This window comes from Podarcis muralis, chromosome 2, assembly GCF_964188315.1.
Source record: "Podarcis muralis chromosome 2, rPodMur119.hap1.1, whole genome shotgun sequence".
Lineage (NCBI taxonomy): Eukaryota > Metazoa > Chordata > Lepidosauria > Squamata > Lacertidae > Podarcis > Podarcis muralis.
The window spans coordinates 2454268-2478473 of NC_135656.1; the positions used below are offsets into that span (position 1 = coordinate 2454268).

Below are 24206 nucleotides of genomic sequence, written 5' to 3' on the forward strand. Positions count from 1 at the left end.
TGTGATTCAGATTCTATTCAGTTGAACCTCTGGTTACAAAGTTGGTTGGACAGTGTTCTCAAAGCTACCAGCATGAGTTTGACCAGACTGCAGGAGGACAGGAAGACTGGAGTGCCTGGAACAGGTGAGGCTGCAGGTCCCTTATTTTGGCTGCTGGTCCCAGTGGCGTAGCGTGGGTTGTCAGCACCCGGGGCAAGGCAAGTAATTTGCGCCCCCTAACCCGTGGATTTGCGCCCCCTAACCTATGGATTTGCCCTAACCCCAGATGTTGCGGCCGGTGTGGCCGGCCCCCCCTGCACCCCCCACGCTACGCCACTGGCTGGTCCCTTATTTTCAAGGCTGCTGGTCCCTTATTTTCAAATCTGTAAGTTGACAGCTATGGTTCAAGGTGGGCCTTACATGTCCAATGCTACAAGTCATGATGGCTATATTTCCTCCTCCAGGATCAGGCAGAATATGCTGATTTATATGCACTGTGAGGGATAAGGCTATCTGTGGCTACTGGCCACAACGGCTATTTTCTGCCTCTACTGTTGGAGGGAGAACATCTCTAAATGCCCATTGCTTGGAATCAAAAGGGAGGAGAGTGATGCTGCACTCATGTCCTGCTTGTGGACTTCCCATAGGCCACTCAGAGAATACAGATGCTGGACTAGATGGGCTATTGGCCTGACCCAGCAGGGCTTGTCTGATGTTCTTTATCTATTTACAAATCCACAAGAACTATGCAGGTGCAATTGGGGAGGCCTCTTTAGCAAGCCATCAGTCTAAAGTTGGTTTAATGCTTCAATGATATAATTTCATCAGGTATTTCAGCAGCATGAAGAATAGCAATACACAGAAATAAGAGGGAGGGGGAAGCATATTTCAATAATCAAATCTGAGATTTACCCATAAAAAAATTAAAAATCTGAGATTTACCAGAGCATGTGTTAACAGAGAAATCTGACAGCTCCCTTGGACAAAAAAACAAGGACACCAGCCAGGAATACCAGAGCAAAACAGCAGCCAGTAGGCTTGGTCTTTACTGAAGACTGTCATGACAGGACTCCCACCTGCCACCAGGTGAAACAAGATGGAAGCCCTGAACAAAAGAAGACCCCAACTTTTATTAGCCACTAATCCCCCATGCTACACCCCTAAGACTACATCATAACTACATCACGACTACCGTATTTTTCACTCTATAGGACGCACCGGACCATAGGAGGGGGAGAACAGGGGAAAAAATTCTCCCCCTCTCTGCGCAGCGCCCCTTCAGCGAAGCGGCAGGAGAAACAGAGCCTCTTCCATTTCTCCTCCCGCTTCGCTGAAGGGGCGCTGTGCAGAGAGGGAAAACTGTGCAGCGCCTCTCCAGCGAAGCGAAGCCTGGAGAGCGAGAGGGATCGGTGTGCATCGACCCCTCTCGCTCTCCAGGCTTCAAGCGGCTATCCGCAAGCCTTTGGGGCGCAGCAGGAACTCCTGCTGCACTCCGAAGGCTTGCGGATAGCTGCCTGAAGCCCCCAGAGCGCAGCGGGAGTTCCTGCTGCGCTCCAGGGGCTTCAGCGAAAGCAACGCGAAGTCTCCGGAGTGTGGGGGGAGCTCTCCCTCTGTGCTTCAGAGGCTTCATGTTGCTATCGCTGAAGCCATGGAGCCTGCATTCGCTCCATAGGACGCACACACATTTCCCCTTAATTTTTGGAGGGAAAAAAGTGTGTCCTATAGAGCGAAAAATACGGTACATCATTTACACATCACAAAAAGGAGGGGTTGAGGGAGGAGTTGTGGTGGTAACCTGAGTGTCTTGTCACCTGGCCGGTTCTCCCCCCCCCTCCCCATGAGTACTTTCCAGAGGACAAAGGGGAGTTTGCAGTTTCCTGTCCCCAGAGGGAAGAGCTGATCACTGTCCTTTGTTTCAGTCCATACTGAATCCACTTCCATATGCAGGTCCTTTGTGAGTGTAATGATCTTCTGTCTAGGACTATCAAGGTTGGCATCCCAACTGGGTAGGGCTCAATGAGGATGTGTTGGTACGCTCAGGGAAGTTTCATTAAATGAAGTGTCACGTATGTTGTGTGTGAGTGTGTGTGTGTCGTATTTGTACCAACTGAATGATTGGGGGGGGGGCATTTCTTGCAACACATGGAGTACAGTGGCCAAGTCGTATCTGTGCAAAAGGGGCCACATATGGTGAGCCAGACGGAGTTGGATAAAAGCAGTTCTACCCACTGAGGCCACCTGAGTCTCCAGTTACAGTGTTGAATTCAGGAGCACCCACAAGCTGCAGACCTGTTATTTCCAAGGGAATGCAGCCTCATCTCCCCTTCTCTCAGACGTTAGGAAACATAGTGACTTTGTCTTTTCAAGGGTTCAGCCTCAGTTTATTGGCTCACATCCAACCCATCACCACCTCCTAGGACCTGTCTAACACTACAACCAACTCTCCCAATTCAGAAGTGTGCATCCTGAGGCTGAGTGTTGGCCCTTTAAGGACTCCAATTCTGAAAAGGTGGAGTCTAGGAGAGACAGAGACTCAAAAGGGTCTCAGCTCACTTCCAAGTTTCCAGCCCTTGTTAGATCAAGTTGCTTGCTTAGAGCACTCCATGGTGCTATTGCACCTAACCTAGTCCATGGAACATTCTGCGGAACCAGAACAAGATAGGCCTGAGATTCCTCCTACTAGAGCTAAGTGCAAAACTGAGGGTCCAGGGGCAGAGCAGAGTACAAAACAGTAGCTTAGAGAGCAGAGTCAGCAACCAACTGCACCTCTTATGCACTTATATGAAGTATATTCAAGTACAACCCTGGCTGGATCTAGACACATCAGAAAAGCAATTCAGTTAAATGTGTTGTAAACTTCATACAGGGAAATCCCATTGGCGAAAGATGGGACTCCACAGCACCATCTGGTGTCATAGTATTATGACACATATAAAGTGCTTTATCTTTACGAATGTAGCTGAATCGCCTATGGTACCTCGGTTTAAGAACAGTCCTGTTTACGAATGATTTGGTTTACAAGCTCCACAAAACCGGAAGTAATATCCTGGTTTGTGAACTTTAACTCGGTCTAAGAACGGAATCTGAATGGTGGAAGGGCACCGGTGGCGGGAGGCCTCATTAGGGAAAATGTGCCTCGGTTTAAGAACAGTTTCGGTTTAAGAACGGACTTCCGGAACAGATTAAGTTCGTAAACCGAGGTACCACTGTATACTAATTACTATAAATCAGAGGTTAGTTACTGCTGTAGTTTATGCTAAATTAACAATTGTTTAAGCTCATTAAGTATGAACCAGAGATTCCCTGAATGGGGGCATAGTTATGTAAACACCATCCAACTATCAAGACTTTTCCACATCTGTCTACCGGGGGGGGGGGATATCCTTGAATTATACAATAATTTTCTTCACTCATACCAAAAATTCTGGGAATTCTGGGCTTGGGAACTAATTCCAAATCATGGGTGTAGCCAGGGGACGGGGGGCAGATGCCCCCCCCCCCCCAAATCAAGTAAAACAATAGAAATACTTAACTAACTTAACTAACTGACCAATCCTGTCGGTTCTCCCAATGAAAGTCCTGCTCTCCCTAACAAAAATCCCAGCTATGCCCATGTTCCCGATAGTCCTCCTTTACTCCCATTCTTAGACCACCCAAGGTTTCTTGACCTGTCTAAATACAGTCAATATAAGGGATGGGAGGAAAAGGATTTAGCTCTATTCAGGATTTGTTCCACAGAAGGAAACCTCTCACTTTCTAACAGTTAGAAGACCTAATGACACATGGGATAAGTCCAGATCTTTGCAGTTACTTACCTTAACAGAGTTGAAGTATTGCTTAGAGTTTGTTGTTATTAATATATTGTGTTGGCTCTTCCTTATGTTGGGATGATTTGATTATTTTATATCAATTGTTTGTTTTAATGTTTTGTCTGATTTTTTTTATTATATTTTTTTTTAGGGAAATGGAGGGATGGATTGTTCATCCTCATCAAAGTCATGGCTTGGAGGATCATCTCAGCTGAGAAACTGCAGCCTTAACTGAGCTTTCAAGCTCTGCCTCCCAGCTCTGTAGTATTTAACATTCTATTGAGCCAGAATTTAGGGAAACTTCCAGCCTTAGCATGTCAGGTAGAGATATATTTATGAATATTATTGTTGCTGAGTTTTGAAAATACCGAGGGCCATTTTTAATCATTCTACATGCCTTCTTGTCATGCAAGCATCTTGCAACACTGTAGACATTAATGAATTCCAGCTGGCTAGTATCTAGCTGATCTCTGTCTTTTTCAGGCATCTCGCAATTTATTTATTGCTGCCTAATCAGGATGGGTGCTGAGCTCCTACTTTCCTTGCATACACCTTAGCTTGCACTATGGACAAAGAGATGAGCAGATTCCCATTGCATTTTTGAGGAAATGAAGGTCTAATCAGCAGCACTGAACAAACATTGTAAAAAGAGAGAAGAATCTTGAGCACAGCATGGTTCTTTCCCCACAAATGTACCCAAGCTAGGCAAGACATTATGGCGGCTGTTCACTAATATGCAGAAAGTTAAGGGGGGCACTGAAGGACACAGTGGAGGTAGACACCGTCCCTGACCATTGGTAATGCTGCCTGGGCTAACCACCATGTTGGCTGACCCAGGGGTAAAGCCTAAACCTGCCCCCTGTGAGACCAGGGTTTGGGGCAAGTTGTAGGCACACTCCCTCTCAACCATGAACAGGGCTGCTGCATGTTTTCTTTCCTCCATATAACTTAATGGGAGTCATGGAGAACCAGACCTGATCTTCTTGCATGGTCTGTCCTTTCATCTGTATTCTGGGTTTTGTTCCTTAGTTCTGCTAGTACAAGGATGAGGTACCTGCGGTCCTCCAAGCATTGCTGAACTACACTGCTCATCATCCCTTACCACTCTTCATGCTGGCTGAGGTCAATGGGAGTTGGAGTCCAACAGCACCTGAAGAACTGCAGATTTCCCACCCCTGTGCTAGAGCAGGACAGAATCTTGGAAGCTGATGCTTATGTACAGAGGTGCCAAACAGAATAAAATATTGGAGGTAAGCTCCATCCCACATAATCAATCATATGATGTGGTGCACACACACCATTTGAATGGCAATGCTGATTAACTTTGGGGAAGTCCAGGCCCTTCAAATAATTTATTGGGGGGCTGAAGGGACCTCGACCCCTAGGAGTTGGCTCATATGTTTATGTATAAATGCACACAATCTATATGTTCTTTGGCTAATTTTTTTTTCTTTTTTCTTTTTTCCAATTAACATATAAAACACATACATATACATTTACACAATACATGTAGTGTGTTTTTTGGCTAATTTCATGGCTGATTGACTTAGCAGTTTCCCCTCTCCCAACAGAACTAAACACTCTAGGTGTAATATTTTTAAAAAACTCTCTGTACAGCTTCTTATGCCTGCATGGATCTCAGAAAGACAGAAGCTGCTGAGTCAAACCATTGGTCTTTCTGAGTTGAATTTGTCTTCCTGGGCCAGCAGCAGCTCTCCAGCATTTCAGGCAGAAGTCTCCCCCAGCCATACCCTTCACATCTCCCCGCTTGTTGTGTCTTGTTCACAGAATCATAGAAGCACAGAACTGTAGAGTTGCAAGTGACCCCAAGGGTCCTGTACTCCACCCCCTGCAATGATGTGGTTGTTTTTATTAATTGCTATTGGTTTTTATTGATTTGATGCTGTATCGTATGGTTTTGTGCTAGTAAACATTGTGCTGACAGTTTTAATGGTTAAATGATTGTATTTGTATTGGTTTGCTTTTCATTTGTGAACCCCCTAGAGGACACAGCTAATCAGGTGCTATGTAAGTGGCATGCATACCTGGCAATGTGGAGACTGATCCTGGTACCTTTTGCATGCAAAGCATGTGCTCTGCCATGAAGCTACAGCCCTTCCCTGGGGCCCCATTGTGGGATAGGGTGCTGGTGAGCACTGAGAGATCCAGCATAATAAGAGCTGGAGTCTTTCCTTTCTTTTCCTCCTTGAGCATTCATTGTTCCTATGCATTGCTCCCAAGAACTGAGCAACTGAAAAGGGAAATGGAAAAAGCACAGTGCTGGATGTTAATGCTCATTCATTGGACATGGATGTGGAATCAAAGGAAGGACACTCTCAAAACCCATCAGCTGTGCAAAAGTAAGTTAAGAGCAAGGAAAACCTGGTGCTTCACCCAAGAGAATTTCACTGAATTTTTCTCTCCCCTCAGATAATGTAATTTCTGTTCTCATCCACTGATAGAGAGTTGGGATGCAAGAAGAAATTGTTGGTGCAGCGCTACTTTTAACTGTGAAAAGGACAGAGAGAGAGCTGGCTATGGATCTCCCAGGGCACATCTTGTTTGGCCCTGTGCCTGAGAGTGGGTGCTGGCAAAGAACAATCCCAGCATCTCTATTGCTATAGTCTACTGAAGGGAGATCCACTCGGGTGCACCTCCCACCAACCTCATTCTGCCCTTAGCCAGCCCCCACCTACCTACCCTCTTACTCACAGCCGGTCAGCTTCCTCTGCCACCGCCTCAGTGCTTGCCCTTGGAGAACTCAGCAGACAGAGACAAAACTGGGAAGAGATGGCTCTCTGCCTGTCATTGGCTCTGGCACCACCTGCTCTTGGCTTCCCTGCCTTCTTCCCTACCAGTTCCAGCGGCACAAGCCACCACAACTATAACCAAAATATATAGAGACAGAGGGGAGAAAGGTCTTAAAAGTATGCACACATTGGTAATAGATACTGCAGAGTCTTGCACAGTGGGTATCGGGGGAGGGGAAAGCAATTGAAGAAGCGCCGTCAAGCTGGAGGGAGAGGCTGGAAGGACAAATTGAGAAAGCCAGTATAAATAGCAGCTGGCTTCAGACCAATTTCACATGTGCTACTTAAGTGTTTTTGAGCCTCCCTCTCCTTGTTGGAGTGCAGGTGTGGAAGATAGAAAAGAAATTGAAAAGGTTATTATATCAGGTTTTTAAATTGATTGTTGGTGCTAAGGAAGGTGGATTGACAAGCTGCTTCCTGCATTTTTTTGCCTGTGTGTCACTCATGATCTGACATGCTCTTTCTCTGCTAGGGACTGTAATTTTAAGGATGTGTTGGTTTTTTACCCACTCTTTTCATTGTAGGTTGTTGTTTTTTTTGTTTTCTTAAACTATTTTAATTGTATTCAATCCAGGCTTGGGAATGGTGTGCTAAAAGCACTCTTATTAAATAAATAGCAAATAACTCAAGTACATTTTTAGGTCTACACCCACCATAGGCATGTAGGCTGAATCTCCATCCTCTGCACCACAGCCTTCCCAAAGCTTGTGCACTTGAAATATGGGACGTCCCTTCTCATCAGCTCCAGCGAGAATGTCCAGTGGTGAGGGTTGATGGGAATTGTAGTCCATCAACATCTGGAGGGCACCATCTTGGGCAAGGTCTCCCAATGAGAGGAGCAGCCCTCATGACTTATTCCTGATGTATCAGTTAGATCAGGGGCAGTGGGCTAGAACCAAGACTGGGGCCTTTGGACCCCAGGGGTTGCTCATGACCTATTGGATTTGCAGACAGGGAGCCTGTGATGGTCATCCTTGAATGGCAAGATGCAAAAGAGCACAGGGAGTCCTTGAATCTTTAATAGTTGTGCAGTAGGGAAAATTTCAGCAAGTATTTCTTGTCAGGGGTTGGGGAGATAGCATCTCTGGTGAGGGACAGGTCATGCTCCTTCTGGGGTAGCTTGCCCACCTTTGGTCCCCACCCTGCACTCCACGCTCACCTGTGGCTCCTAGAAGCTGTCAGGATGTGACAGCAGCCACACCCCAGGAACAGCTCCAACTGGTTGGCTAAACCAGGTAAGTGGGTCAATGGGTCTCAGATCCTTGGTGGGTTAGGGACTTCCCCTGAATGTGAAGACGGGCTCTGGCAGATTGAGCAGACAAGACCAAGAGTAAGTTCAGTGGTCAAGAAGGCAATTTCTGCACATGCTGTAGAGGGGTGGATAGGGCTTGTCCACCTGGGAAGGAGAAGGAAAACTCTGATCCTAAACCTCCACTGCCTTTCTTCAGGAAAAGAAAAAACTAAAGAGTTAACCCTACACACCTGCGGGGTGGAGTCCCTAAGGCCCCTCCATGGCAACTCCTGCAGTCAAGCTGTTGCCAAATGTTTGCTCTGCTTTCCTTTGGACCCCATCAGTGCGGCCAAGAAGGGAGTCTTGTCGTCTAGGCAGCCCATGACCTCCATACACAGTGCCCAAGATTGCATCCTGGGGAGGTCACTTCCGTGCTGCTAACGCAGCATTTTTACTTCACCCCTGGAGGGGCATTTCATTGTCTCTTGAGACAGACGGGTGCCAACAACAACAATATATTGTCATGTAACAGTCAATGGGGGTCGGGGGGGGGGGGGAGGAAAAGAAACTTTTTGCCAGAGAGACTCTGGCACAACACCAGACCATATGTCTGCAGCCTCAGGAAGACGCTACATAACAAAACAGTGAAAGGGGAGGCATGTGAGGGAGGCAGCATTAGTAATAGCTGTGGGCTGGGACTCAGGGGACACTTATGTGCATCATAGCTGATTCAGACGCAGACAGGCTGGCCTGCATGAGCCCTACTGAGCAATCACGTTATCTCTCGCGGGGGCTGGGGGTGGAGACGGGCATCGCACTACCGGGTCAGAGTGCATTTGCACTGGGTTTCTTTAGCACTTTAAAACGTCACACTTCAACACATTTAAAAGAGGCTTTCAGTTAAGAGTCCTTTCAAATAGCTGTGGGGTGGGAGGTGTAGAAGAGGTGGATATTGCCAGAAGTATCCAAATAAAGCCCCTGGGCTGTGCACTGTTCCACTGTCTCACATTACCTTTGCATCTCTGTGGCGTTAACGTTTCAGACAGCGAAACTGCTATCTAGTCATGCTATCTGTGGCTGGTGGGACTTCCAGTGCAGCAGGGGTGCCAACTTGAATGAAATATTGGGGGGCATGTATGCCCTGCCCCACATAATCAATCACATGTTATGGTGCATGCATACCGTTTGAATGGCAATGCCCATCAACTGGGGGGGGGGGTCAGGTCTCCTCAAATATTTTATGGGGGGGGTGAGGGGACCTCAGCCTCCAGGAGTTAGCTCCTATGCAGTCCACCGACATCCAGAGGGCCTTGGTTCTTCATTCCTGCTATACAGCTGGAAAGCAAATCCCACTCAGTTCAATAAATTGCAACTTTGGATTTGTTTTCTGTTTTTAAGTATTTGGAGACCACGCACTCCTTTTTCTGTGCTCGAACAAACACGCAGCCAAGTTTGTAAAAGGGAGGGTGGAATAAAAGTGGTAAATTAGCATTATCCCATAGTTCTTGTTAGCTTCGGGCAATTGGAGCTTGTACTCCTAAGCATCCATACTTGGAAGACCTACTTAACACAATGGGATTTACAAGGGAACATGTCCGTCTAATGTTTCTGGACTGCAACTCAAGATAAAGGCCCACCTGTCTGTGGGATACTAGTTTCCATGGGATGTTAGTCTGCTACTGCAATGAGAAGCTATGAGTGGCTCCATGGGAGTTTTATGTCTCAAATGTCGAGTGACGCCCCATGTTTTCCCCTGCTATAAATTCCACTGAAATTGGTTGCATTTTAATGTTACTGAAATTGTTTTATGTTCTAACTGTATTGGATTGTAACCCACTTTGGGGCTGGCTAAAAATCTGATAAATAAATAAATTCACTCTCTATAGTCTTTTAGTGCCTGTAGCTCTTTCATAATCTCTTTGAATTGTGCACACCCTCATGGGGGCTCGGGGCGCTTCAGGCTATATGCATGTTGTCTATTTCTGCAGCTCCTGGCAGTTACAGTATTCCTAATCATAGGAGCCAACTCCTAGGGGTCTCCCCCCCCCCACAGTTTATGAGCATTGTCATTTGAAAAGGGTGTGTGGGGCAGAGCTTACCTGCCCCCCCATATTTTATTCAACTTGGCACCCCTGCTCCCAATCATGTCCCAGGTCCACTTTCAAAACAACCACCGGACCGTGGGCGGAGCCAAGGCCAAGCTCCAGCCGGGCGCGTTTTTGCCAGGTCAAGGGGATGATCCTCGATTTTGGGTTGGGACGGAGAAGTAGGCGGGGGGGGGGGGCTTGCCCCAAAGAGATCCTAGTCAGGGATGCAGCTAGGTCGCTCGGGCCTGATTAGAGGGTGGAGCCAGGCAGATCAATGCAAGTGGGACGCGGGGGCGGGAAATCTCGTCCCGAAATTCCTGCTTTCTTCGGCAAGATACCTGCTCGATCCCGTCCCGAAGGCAAGGGCTGCTTAGAGGCGCGTCTGCGTCTCCGGGCGAGCATCTCTCCGGGCAGCTTTCGTGTGCGTGTGCGGCTCTCCCCCGCGCTGCCTGTGTGTGTCGGGGGAGGCCCCTCGGCCCGAGCAGCCAATCGCGGCGCGAGGAGCGCGCCCTGGGTGGGCACGAGAGCGCGCAGCCGGGACGGAGCGAGAGAGGAGGTGGCGGCGGCGGCGGCGGCAGCGCGGCTGGCAGAGGGGACCGCGGGACCCGGAGGAGAAGCCGGCATGGAGCCCAACAGTCCCCGCAAGATCCAGTTCACGGTCCCGCTGCTGGAGCCGCATCTCGACCCGGAGGCGGCGGAGCAGGTGGGTGGCCAGGACCTTGCCAGGCGGGCAGCTGGCTTAGCTGTGCGCGGCGTAAAGGGGATTTCTTTTCTCGCCCTCCCTCGCCGAGATCTGGAGTTACAGCTTCGCCCCGGGACCTCTTTGTCTGGGTTATGTGGGATTCCCATTCTTAAGCGCCCTTTTGAAGTCACCGTGTGGCTCCCGATTGCCGTTCCTCCCCATCCAGTAGGATGTACTGAAGTGGCGTTTGGAGCGTCTCTGAGCATATGCAGAATGCTTTCCTCTCTCCATCGGGGCTCCCCTCTGTTTTGAGCCTGTGTCCTCTGTCGGGTTTTCAGCCCTGGCAGATCTCGTGTGGGAAACTGCGATGTCCCGGTGGTGTTTTGCTTGGCACCGCATGTGCTCAGGAACGGGCACGCAGTCGGGGCAGGTTTCTCCTGTATGTGCCCCCACCCCAAACCCTTCTTCTCTCAAGAGGAGCCTCTCCTGGAGCTCATGAATTGGGTTTACTGTGAGGGTTGAGCGTCCTCTTCCTCCTCCGAGTAACCCAACTCCACAGATGTAAAGGTGGCATATCTTGTGGCATCGCAATGGGACGTGTTCTGGGATCTGGGTGGTGAGCTCTGTGGGACTTCTCCAAGCTCTGGAGTGGGGTGGGTCGTGGTTGAGCACTGGGGAAGGGGCGGGATTGTAGCTTGTGGGTGTGGTGTTTGTCAGTTTCGTCACTGGGCTTTCAGTCATATGTAGGTCACTTTAAGGAATTGGGGCTGTGGCAGGGAAATCTGGGGTGTTGCAAGGTGCTGCCCCCAATGTGGAGTGCTTGGTTCTGGGGGGTGGTTTGGGGTGAAAGTGGAAGCACTTGGGTTGTCCTGTTCTCAGGTTTGCACTGAAATGCCAGGGGTTATAGGGAGTTGTGTAGCACATGCTTATTGGGTGCTAACTTACATCTGTAACAATACCATCTTTCCAGGTTTATTATGTCCGCCAAATAACTCCCTTCGCTTTTAATATTTCTTCTGATTTCTCTTAGATATCAGGGATGCTTTGTCAATGGGCACTCTTGAACTGTGATCACATCTGCTGTGTAGCTGGAGGCTAGTTAGTTATAGGTTGGCTCTCCTGTGGCGGTGAGGTTGCAGGCTGAAAGGATTGTCCGTGGGTGGCTGCTGTGCCATTTTATTGGGAGGGTGATGAAAAGCAGGGCTCGCTGTTTGAATTAAATTATGAGAGATTGCAGTGGAGGTTTGGGATCTGGACACTCTTGCTCTGGGAGGTATTGTGTAATGGGAAATAAATGGGGAGATTTTAAAACAGCGCAAAGGATGGCAGGGCACCTCTGACTATAAGAGTTGATGGTTAAAGTGGAATAAGAGTGATCTAAATGTATGGTGTGGATGTGACCACTACTATTAAAAGTGCTTGGGAACCTGGTGCTCTCTTGTGCCTGGCCTAGGGTTTTCACACACACATATATATTAACTGACCCTCTGCTAATGCACTTTTTTGAGCCGCTTGCTATGAAGACATATCAGGTGTTGATGTTCCTCTCCATGCTGTTAAAATCACCAGCTGCTGATTTCTGCTGATTTCTGAAGTGGCTGTTAAAAAGCCAGAGGCAGGCCACAGTGGCCTTTTCCCAATCAGTTGGCAACCTTCTCCACCATTGGAAGATCCTCTAGAATAGATCAGGGATCTGAATTCTGTGGTTCTCTAAGAGGTTGTTGGACTACAGCTCCCATAATCCCTGACTGTTGGCCACATTTGATGGGCCTAATGGGAGTTGTAGCACATCAACATCTGGAGGGCCGCAGGTTCCAATTCCTCCCTGTGCTAGGTGGAGCACAATCTTATTTCCCCACCCACACCTAGTCTCCTGCCTTTAAGGGGAAATGGCCTGAGAGGGGATGAGGTCAAGTTAGTCAAATACAATATGCTTCATACATAAAGGGTTGAGGAACCCTGGCCCTGGGGGGAAATGCCACCCTCCAGGCCTCTGTCTTTCTATAAAGCCCTTGGAGCACGCCTAACAGGCCTGTTTCATGCTCTCTTCTAGTACTTTTGTCTGGCTAAAGCACATCATTGAACTGTGGTGATGTCCTTGGCTGGATAGAAGGAGGAAAGAAGTGGGTGTGTATAAACCTCTGACTTTTGCATGGATGTAATCTATCTTCTTGTTAAAAGTCAAATCCATTGCTCTGCCTTCATTTTGCCTCTGGCCACACCCACCATTGCCATGGGTTGCCCCTAAAGGAAGTCATCCCTTGGGTTGAACAAAATTTCCCTGCTGCTGTTAATTCTCTTGTATGGAACCTGCTTCCCAGTACTAGAAGTCTATATGTACAATTTACTATGTTTTATGTAGCTTTTCAGAGATATACTCTCTCACAAAGTGGCTTGTATCAATTAAAAAAAGAGGGTGGTGGCACTGCCCTCAGGCTTCCAAAGACACACAAGAGAAGGGAAGGGGAGGGGGAAAGAAGCTGAAGAAGAGCAGTCATTTTAAGGCTGGAAAGAAGTGGTAAGCCATAAGTGGGTTCTGTTCACATGCATGGATCAAGCAAAAGAGATCAAGCAAAACAAGCTCTTGAGGGAGACACTTGTTCATCCCCATGATTGTGCAAACAAGGTTTGGGCCATCCCTGTACTATGTAATGGAGAAGTGGGGAAGCTGTGGCCTTCCAGATGTTGTTGGACTCTAGTTCCTATCCTTGGCCATGCTGGTTGGTGGCAAGTGGAGTCCAACAACATTTGCAGGGCCACAGATTGCCCATCTTTAGCATACAACGAGAAGGGGAGCACACAGAATATGACTGGGGGTACAGCCTACCTGAACTGCCTAGGCTTATGTTGTGATAATAATAATTTAATAATAATAATAATTTATTATTTGTACCCTGCCCATCTGGCTGGGTTTCCCCAGCCACTTCCAAAATGAAGACAACACACCAGTTATCCCACTCCCCCCCCCCCATCAGCTTCCTTGCAATGCTTTGTCAGTTTTGGAAAAGTAGAGATCTTGTTAGTTTTGCCTCCGTAGGAAAAGATGCCATTTAAGGAGGGTTCTCAGAAGAAGCTGCTGAGCAGTTGATCCTGCACCTTTAACACAAAGAAAGAGCAAATGCCCTGGATCCCTTTTTTTGTCTTCAGGAAGTCAGTGCTGCTAGAACTAGAGCCTGATCTATCATGAGCGCTTAAGTACATTCTCCTTAGAGCAATACCCAGGTAGATTCTACTCAATGAAAAAGGCCCAGCACCCACTGACAGAGCTTTCTTTGCATGTAGAAGCATACCCTCCAACATTTCTCAGATGAAAATAGGGACATTTCTCACACACACTGAACTCCCCCTCCTCAGCCCCCTATTTTCGCCCCCCCCGCCAGCATTTCCTATCAGAAGAAGGGCGAGTGCCCCCACCACTGCAGCAATGGAACACAGCACACACGCCCTCCACCGCCCTGAGAAAACCCCTTCATCCTGAATTAATTTTATTCTTTGATAGTTACAGAAAGAAAAACACCCCCAAAAATAAATTTTTAGAAAGGGGTAAGATTAGATGTGGATGCACACATCTTGGAGGGTCCTGCCCTCTGCCTTCCCCTCAGCTGGTGCTTCTTGTGGGGCTGGGTCTTGGCGGCGGCGGCCTCTCCTTCTCGCCTGCTCTCCAGCAGCTGCTACAAGCTGCCCCAGAGAGAAGGCCGGCAGCAGTGGCCATGGAGAGTCCAAGGGATGCTCCCTCACAGCCACCACTGCTGTCACTCGGGAAAAGCGACAGCTTATTCTCCTCCCCAAGCTCAGCACTGGCAGCGAAATAGGGACATTTTGGCATCAAATCAGAAGCCGGGGTGGCTTTTGTAATTCTGGGACTGTCCCTGGAAAATTGGAACACTTGGAGGGAATACCCAAGGTCCTAGGTGCCCTTCAGATGCTCTAGGACTCCAACTCCCATCAGTCCCAGACAGTGTGGCCAGTGGTTGGGGGATTATGGAAGCAGTAGTCTAGCAGCATCTGGAGAACTTCAGGTTTCCTACCACTCTCCTAGGTTCAGCCTCTGGTATCTCAGTACATGGATGATGGAAGCCAGGATGGGGAAGAGATTGTGGAGTTCCACTATCCAACAGAGTAGACACTACTGAGCAGCTTGAAGGTCCTGGCTTGGTCAAAGGCAGCTTCATGTGACCTTGCTGCTGTACACTCAGTGCTTCCCATCCTGGGCTCCCTTTCCTCCCCACCTTCCTTGCCTTGTGGAAAGCCTGATTGTTGGTGCTTTGATGGCTTCTGCTCTGCCCCATTTGGCATGACAGCTAGCCCCAGTCCCTGACCTGCCAGGTCACTGTGACTGTTCACCTCCCATAACCTGCAGTTACCTAATCGTAGATTACAATGGAAATGTAAGGAGACATTCTTTTCTGACAAGGACTTTGCTGCCAGCCTGCTTTTTAAGCTTTTGATGATGTTCTGGGAGCATTTGCTGGAAATGTATGGTCTGGTTCACGTTATCTATGTACATCACTTGCTTTCCCATCTCTTGGTGACTCACAAGTGGGTCTGTGAATGGACTCTCATTGGAAAGGCTTGAGGTGGCTGATCTGCCTCATCTGCATGCAATTCTGCAGTCATCAAGTGATAGCAGGTGTGAATGTCTGAATCAGCCCACAGAGATTTAATGGACCAGAGAGTCACAGGGACAGTTCCAGCTGGCTTAGTTGAATTCACAGGTGCTTTATTATAAATGCTACCAAAAAACATGGACATTCTCCCTCACCCCCAGTAAAGCTTGCCTTCTCTCCAATGGGCAGCAGACAACTTTTCATCTAAACCAATTTCCTTCAGAGTAGATTTGATTTAAATCAAATAGATTTAAATCACAATTTAAATCACTAGTCAGTAAGACTTGATTTAAATAATTTTTTTTACAGAAAGACTCATTCTTGCTGGTATAATCTTAATATTTACAACAAGATGAAGGTTTAATTTTTGGAATAATAAATTTTCAGAGTAGTTTTTACAGTTATATAAAAAATTACTGATTTGGTTATACTATTAGAAATACATTGACAGATAATTATGGAATTATTGTGAGGTTTAATAAGTTAACTGTTTATATTTGAACTACTTTTCCACTGTACTTTATTGGAAGGAGAAAAATAATAATTTCCTTTATAACAATTTAAACAATTTATTTAAATAAAACGATAACATTATAGCATATGTATCTATGTTTGTTAACGGATGTGGTTAAATGATTTTTTTTTTAACCCCTTTGAAATATACTCGGAGTCGAGAGTGGATTTCATGCTGTTTATTCAGCTCATAGTGGTGAGGAGGAATGGAATTTCCCCCAGAATGTCTGCTTTAAATACATTATTTACACAATGGGCCCCACGTGATTGGCTAATTCCGGGATTCACCTGTCGGCCAATCAGGTTGTGGATTCACTTCCACCTGGAGCTGGATTGGGTGGCTCCTGTGGACCAATCAGACTGCTGCATTCTGGATCCTATTGTTCTAGGACCAATCAGACTGCTGCATTTTGGATCCTATTCAACTCAGTACATAACACCCTTAGACTGAGTTTTAGCACACATGAAAAACTTAAAACAAATCTTATTTCCTGATGAATAGCCTTTGGACTATAATGTAACTTAAATAGAAAACTATCTTTAGAAAGAATTTTTCTCCAAAAGCATTTTATTTTAAAAATCCAATCAATCTTTTAATATATATTTTTTAAAAACCATAGATTTTTATCCACCTGATTTCCTTTCAGTTCAAGTAGAAAGGATTATGAAATTATTTAAAAACAAAACAATTTATAGATGCAGGGAAATCAGAAAATAGGATGAAGTAGTTATGGTGAAATTTTCAAACTGCTTTTGGAGCCCCAAAGTGGGTAGCAGAGAGATCTGCCCAAATGCTGGCTGTAATAAGGAAGAGGCAGACCTCTCAAAGGTGCAGGTGGGTCACCTGCAGCCTCCCATTCTCCTTGTAGGTGACCTCTAGTGCTTCTTGAAGCTTCACCATCATTCCATTCCCTAAAGAGTTCCTTCCTGCCTTTTAGTTTCCTCCTTATTCCCTCCCCCCCCCCCGGGGTTTTGAAGTGCCTCTCCCCTCAATTGCCTTCTTTCTAGTTTCAGAACAACTGGAAGGGACAGTGTTTTGTTTTATATACATGTAAGTATGTATGCTTATAGGTATCACTGCAAGTCAGCTGGGGGAGCAGAGATTATTGCTTGCTTTTTGTCCTTATTTTTATTATGCATTTTGGTTTTTATATTGTAATTTTATGTTGTGAACTGCCCTGAAATCTACGGATGAAGGGCAACATACAAATTTAATAACTAACTAACTAATAAAAACATACTCATTTCTTCATTGTAAGTCTTGGGGAGATAGCCGTAGTGAAAAACTGAAGCAGAGTGGCCCCTTATTCCAGAGTAGTTAGAGGAGGGTCTCTGATCCACAGTAGTTAATCCAGATCCATTGACTGTGGCTCTGCCACAGTTAGCACACTGCATTCAGGAAATTACCCCTGAGAGTATGTGGCCTTCGATAGAAAAAAGAGATGGCTCTCTCCTGTTTAAAGGAAACTGCAGATGAAGAGAGGGGCTGTGTGGGCCGTAGTTCTTCACAGTACTTGCGTTTCAAGGGAAGGAAGCATGGACACTTTACCTTTCCTGGTACGACCCCTTAACAGTTTTTTAGGGGGAGACGTGATTGTGCTAAAATCAGACGGAGTCTGTAGGCCAGATTTGTAGATTTAATTAAGCTCCTACTTTCTTCCTTAATTCAAGCACTGGTTATCCAGATCCCACAAATGACGGTCAACCCTCACTTTGTGTCTGCTGCTTGTCCGTTGATTTATTGATCTGGTGTCTGCATACCACAAGTGTTTGCTGTCTTTTTCCTGGAATTGAGCTGTTTTTCGTCATTGCTTTTTCATCTTTCTTTTCTTTTTAATGGAGAACCATGTATTGTCTTGATTTCAGGCACCAGAGTAGAAGGTGTCCGGGCAGGAATCAACTGACTAGTCCCACCAACAGAAGACCATGCTTTGAGCGTCATAAATTTATCACCAAGCAAGTCTAACAGCCACAGCCAGGGAGGTTGTAGCTTTATGACAGTATTGGAGCCATAAGCAAGCAGAACCTCTGACGAGACAGTGCTCAAATTTGGCCAAATCTGTCACTTTAAGGCCTTGAGGGGAAATGTTCCCCAGCAGTTCCCCAACAGGAAGCGTCATAGAATATTTGGGTTGTATTCAGTGCTAGTCCTATTCAGAGTAGACCCACTGAAATTAATAGGCATGACTAGTATAGGTCCATTAGTTTAAATGGGTCTACTCTGAGTAGGACTAGTGCTGGTGACAACCCTGTGTCTGTCTAGCTCACTATATCTAATCTGCCAGTGACTGTCCAGCGTCTCAGGCAGTGAAACCTTTCACATCACATGCAACATGATAAATTTAGCTGGAGATTCCAGGGATTCAAACTGGGACTTTATGTATGCAAAACATGTGCTCTACCACTGATCTGGAGTCCCTCCTGTTCTACCTCATTCTGCCTGTTTAAGAACTTATATTCAATCTATACTTGGGTAGAAGATGAATCCTGGCACTATAGGTCTGATCCTCAATTTTTTTAGGGAACCAAAGTCACTCTACATCTGATCCATTTCCCCCACTCCTGATGTTATTGGACTCCAGTTCCTACTGACCCCAGCCAGCATGGCCAACAGTCAAGGATGATGGGATTTGTAGTCCCAACAGCATCTAGAGCCCCATAGGCTCCCAATAATTGCTGAAGTCCATTCCTCAAATACTGGGGTTTTCAAATCATCCTCATTCTATCCCCTCACTGTTCATCAAAATCTGAGTCACAGAACACACCACAAGTTCTTACACCCTCTTTTCTATTCATGAGACCCACCCATTCACACTGGCAACCAAACATGCGAGCTGGTAGCTCACATAGCTATACCAACTGTGATAATATTGTGATTTGCATAAGCAGCTGCAGTTCAGACCTATTAACTACCGTCATGCGGTACGTTGGTTTGATCAAGCAGATGAACACCTCCTGCCCCACATGCGCATGCAGAAATGTATAATGCTGGCTTCAAATGGCCTAAATATAATGCGTGAATTGACTCATAGTTGGCACCTGTTTATTTTTTTAAAAACTCATTATTCAGTTCCCTTTGGATACTGAGGGAGGCTTACAATTATAGAATAAAACAATACAAAACATCAATACAAAACTAGAAGCAGAGGGAAGAGATCAGCAGCAATTAAACCCTAAAAGCAGAAGATGATTCATAGGTTTAGGTGCCGTAAATAAAAAATGTTCATTGCCTGGCATCCAAAATAGCACGGCTACCATGTGCCCTGCTTTACAGAGGATGGTCCTCTCTTTTAAGGAGTGTCCACTCCAAATCTCATAGAATCATAGAGTTGGAATAGACCACAAGGGCCATCGAGTCCAACCCCCTGCCAAGCAGGAAACACCATCAGAGCACTCCTGACATATGATTGTCAAGCCTCTGCTTAAAGACCTCCAAAGACGGAGACTCCACCACACTCCTTGGCAGCAAATTCCACTGTCGAACAGCTCTTACTGTCAGGAAGTTCTTCCTAATGTTTAGGTGGAATCTTCTTTCTTGTAGTTTGGATCCATTGCTCCGTGTCCGCTTCTCTGGAGCAGCAGAAAACAACCTTTCTCCCTCCTCTATGTGACATCCTTTTATATATTTGAACATGGCTATCATATCACCCCTTAACCTCCTCTTCTCCAGGCTAAACATGCCCAGCTCCCTTAGCCGTTCCTCATAAGGTATCGTTTCCAAATCTGGTGTGATGGTAAAGGACTCTCCAGGTGTTGTTTAACTATAGCTCCCATCATCCACAACCACAGGGCATGAAAGGAGTTAGAGTCCAATAACAACCTGAAAGGTCACAGGTTCCTAATCCTTGCTGTCAAGTAGCCTGTGACTCTTCACATGGTGTCCACATATGGTCATTCATGATAGGATGGTCAATGCACAGGGTGTCCAACAACATCTGGGAGGCCACAGGTTCCCCAACCCTGCTTTATGGGGAGTGCAGTGCCATCTAAGACAGACTAAACACCACTTTTCAGACTTCCTCCACCTTGTCTGGATTCAGCTTCAGATTGTCAAGCCTTGTCCAGTTAATTACTGATCCCAGGTGCTGACATGACACATGTTCTGTCTCACCTGAATTGGATGAAGTGACAAAAGAGATCTGAGTGTTTGCTCACTGATACCTCATTCCTAAGCTCCCACCTGACCTCCTCACTCAGATATTATGTTGATGTTGAACAGCCTGGGAAACAAAAGAAAACTCTGCCAAACATCATTCCACAAGGTCTATGGGGCAGAATGTAGTCTCCTGGCACCACGTTCCGGACACCCAGGCAGGAACAAAACCAATGGCACATGGTGTGCCTGATCCCTAGACAGCAAGCCAAGGTGGACGCCTTGGTGGATGCTTCTGAGAGATCCTGGAGAACTGGTAGGGCCAGACACTCCATGTCCTTTCCCCAAAATAGGCCATCTATTCGGGTGCACAAGGCCCTTTCCAGGACAAAAATAAGATTGAAATGGATCTCTAGTGTTGTCTAGAGTTGCATGACCACTCAAACCTCTTGCTCAAAAAGGGAAATTAACAATTGGCTGATAGTTATGATGCTTCTTCAGCTGAAGAGGGCAGTTGAATAGGTTTTCTGTGGGGAAATGCCCTTCCCTGTTAAATAAGCTTTATTCATTCAATAATTTTTGCTAATTTTATCTAAAACATGCACACACCCCTTAAAATAGAATACATTGTTTATGCCCTCTAGGAAACCAGATGCACTTTGGGCAAGTACACTAGTGGAGAAAGGGAGCGATTGAGCTTCCAAGACGCAGAAAGCCAACTGTTGCAAAATTGCTGGCAACTCTTTCCTTGGGTCCGGAATAGCAGGAGAGATCATATTTCAGGGCTGTGCAATATCCTGAGAATGAAAAAGGGCACAGGGATGCAGTGGAAAGCGTTGTAAACATATTGACCAATCTGGGGAAGGGGTGAGGAGAGTTAGAAATGCACCTCTTCCCCAGGCCGTTTGAACCAACGGCCTGTGTGTCCCTGTCAAAGAGAATGTGCTTACTTACAATGAAGCACGTAAGTGCCCAGAACTAACAATGGAGGTGGCAGCATTAGTCAATGTAGCAAGGCACAAATTGAAGAAAAGCTAACACGACAAGACAAACATGATGAGAACACTGACATAGGATGGCGGAAGCTGCTTATCTTCATCTTTCTTTGGCTGCATATGAAGCTAGTCAGAAGAAAAGATACACCTTATCTGTTTCTGGGATCTTCAGTATGTGCTGAACCTCAGATCTAGGGCTGCAGCAAGGAGGGGGGAGCTCCTACCCTCCCTGGGACTTTTTGAGTCTGTTCCCTGAATGTTCAGCCATCACTGCTTTTCTTTTATGCCAAGCAACTTTCTAGTTTTTATGAAACTTTTTGTTGTTGTTTTTTTGGCAAGTGAAGACAGCATTATACCCAATTGGTTAGTAAGAAGTAAATCTGCCTCTGCACCTCCCCTCCTTGCTCTGGAAACTGAATGCAAAAAAGCTGGAATGAATGACAGCCACTTGGTTTTTAAATAAATCTTGTTACCTTTGTTCTTAATTTTTTTAAAGCTGTTTATTCAACCACAGATAAGTATAGAAAAAAATTATAAAGTAGGATGTTCAGTATGGCTTGAACAGATTGCATTGTTCCCCCAGCCTTTCAACCTCCTCATCTACCTGACAAGCTCAACTCCTGCTTCCCTAAATTGTCCTCTTTTCTGCAGTTTGTTTACAAGATGCCAGCTAAGACACACTGTTGAAAATGGCATAAGGACCACTGAATGCTGCCTTACACCATTACAAATTTTAGCAGCGCCCTGCGCAAGGCCAAAATTCAGCACACCCACCCACCCACCTCTGCCTTCCGTTCTGCTCAATTCACTATGTCATCATAGCGACACCCTGTGGCATCCCTTTGGCTCAGCACCCAATGCGGCAGATCCGGTCACGCTGCCCTAAATCTGCCTCTGCTTACACTGAGTCAAACCCTCAATGTCTGTAGCTCCATGTGGTCTATGCCATAGGTGACTAACCTGTCACTTTCTGGATGCTGTTCCCATGATTTTGAATTGGAGCCACCGCAAAATAATTGGGGGAAAGGCATCCATCGAGCATTCTTTAATGTTTGTGCAGCACCTTCCAGGAGGAGAAGCTGGCCTCATTTGAAATGGCTGGCAGCAAACCTGGGAAAGACTCCAGCAAGACTAAGACTACCAGTCATGGATGTGTGGGAGCTATAGCTGCTGTGTTTAGTGCTGCTATCTTGGGGTACTGCACAGATGAGGTTCTTGGACTAGCAGGCAATGCATCCAAAGACTTGAAGGTGAAATGAATCACTCCCTGTCACTTACAGCTTGCAATAAGAGGTGGTGAAGAACTGGATTCCCTAATCAAAGCAACCATTACTGGTGCAGGTGCAATTCCACATATCCACAAATCTCTCAATGGAAAGACAAGATGGGAGCTAGAGTAGTACAACCACTGGAGGACCATGGGTTTCCAACCCTTGTGCCAGAACAGGCATGGCCAAACTTGGCCCTCCAGCTGTTTTGGGACTATAATTCCCATCATCCCTGACCACTGGTCCTGTTAGCTAGCGATGATGGGAGTTGTAGTCCCAAAACAGTTGGAGCGCCAAGTTTGGCCATGCCTGCACTAGAGAGATGGAGCCCAGAAACTGGTGCTTATATATAAATGCACACAGGTCATATGTTCTGTTGCTAATTTCCTGACTGGTTGGCTTATCTGTTTTCTCTCCCCACAGTACTAAATCTTGTAGGTGTAACATCCAAAAAGCATTTCTCCATGCAACTTCTTATGGCGTCATCAGAGGCGCAGCAAGGTCAGGTGATACCCAGTGCGATAAAGTTTTTGTCATCCCCCCACATCAATGTCACCCCGGGCACGCCGCCCACCTGTGACTCCCAAGCCTCCCACAAGCTGTCAAAATGAAGGCAAAGTGGCGCAGCTCTCCCCTTCCCCCGATGGCTCTGGGTAGTCTTGGAAGTTGTGGGCGGGTGGTGCACAGAATGTCACCCCCTTCAGCAATGACACCCGGAGTGGTCCACTCTCCCCCCCCTTCCTACGCATCTGGGCATCATGAACCCTTAGAAACACAGAAGCTGCCTTATACTGAGTCAAACTAGTTGGTCTACCAAGCTTAGCATTGTCTATGTTGGCTGACGGTGACTCTCTGGGGTTTCGGACAGAGTTCTATTCAAGTCTTTCCTGTGTAGGCCAGGAATTGAAATGGAGGCCTTCTGCATGCCAAGCATGTGCTCTGCCACTGAACTGCAGATCTGCTCCTTGGTTGCAACTGATTTGAAGTCCTGCTGCTGCTTTCAGTAGGACTTGGTCCTGAGGACCAGCTGTACCTTGGTTATGTGTTGGAGTGTTTCCTCATTTTTACATTCACTTCTGAAGGCCTCTTCAATATTAGCCACACACAGTCCAATACACACATTCACTCACGCGAAGGCCTACAACTGCCCCTTTTGGCTGCTGGAAGAAATCAGAACAATGGTTAGAAACACTGCCCATTTGTCAGTTCTAGAGTTTTGCTGCCCTGAAGCCTTAATTCTGTGATTGTCTGGACCCCTAGCCAAGAAACAGTTTCTTGGGTCTGATTCTCCCACCCAAAAGCAGCAGCCTATGATGTTTCCTATTTGTGTAAAATTGCAGAATGGTGGCATGAGCTTTTCCAGTAAGGCAGCTGTCTATGTTTCAAAGCCAAAGTAAGACACCTGCCATATGTAGATCATCAGCACAAAATTAAGCTGATGGAATTAGCAAGGACCAGCTGCAATGATGGCTACCAACTTGGGATGGTGTGTGTGGTGCAATGGTTGGAGTGTGGGGCTAGGACCTGGGAGACCAGAGTTCGAATCCCCACTTGGCCATGAAACTCACTGGTTGACCTTGGGCCAGTCACCATCTCTCAACCTAAGTTACCTCACAGGGTTGTTGTAAGGATGAAATTGGGAAAAAAACCATGTACACCACCTTGAGCTCCATGGAAGAAAAGTGGTATATAATTTTAAACATAAATATCAAAACAATGTGAAAATGAATTGATATAGAATTTACAGACTTGAACAGAGCAAGTGAATGAATGGACTAGATGGCTAGACTAGATGGCAATTTGGGTCCCTTTAAACTCTGTGTCCTATGAATACCAATCATATGCACTTGACTGCTTTTGTAACCACAAACTGCAGCAATTTCCGCTCCCTTTTTCCATTTTTCATCAGAATTCTCTGACATCCCTACTGGAGAATTGCATGTTCCCTGTACCTAGTCCAGCCTCAAAAGCAACTAACCCAGCTGCTGTCCTATTCAGATAGCAAATGAAATGCTCTTTGTGCCACATGCCCACTTGTCTTTTAAAATGGCAGAGCTGTTGAGAGGCAGGGTGGGGGAGCAGGGAGGGAGGAAGAGAAAGCAGTGAAGTTGAGGACAGGGCGCAATCCCACT

General features: G+C 46.5%; 1 protein-coding gene across 1 annotated transcript in view; it reads left to right on the top strand.

Annotated features, from left to right (window-relative positions):
* Nucleotides 1–10430: 10430 nt before the first annotated feature.
* Nucleotides 10431–24206, top strand: part of PPP1R1A (protein phosphatase 1 regulatory inhibitor subunit 1A) — a 72858-nt gene continuing 59082 nt past the window's right edge. Inside the window, exon 1 of the mRNA XM_077923742.1 lies at nt 10431–10619. Within this exon, the coding sequence (XP_077779868.1) occupies nt 10539–10619 (81 nt within the window). The 5' untranslated portion in view covers nt 10431–10538. The remainder of the gene's footprint in view (nt 10620–24206) is intronic.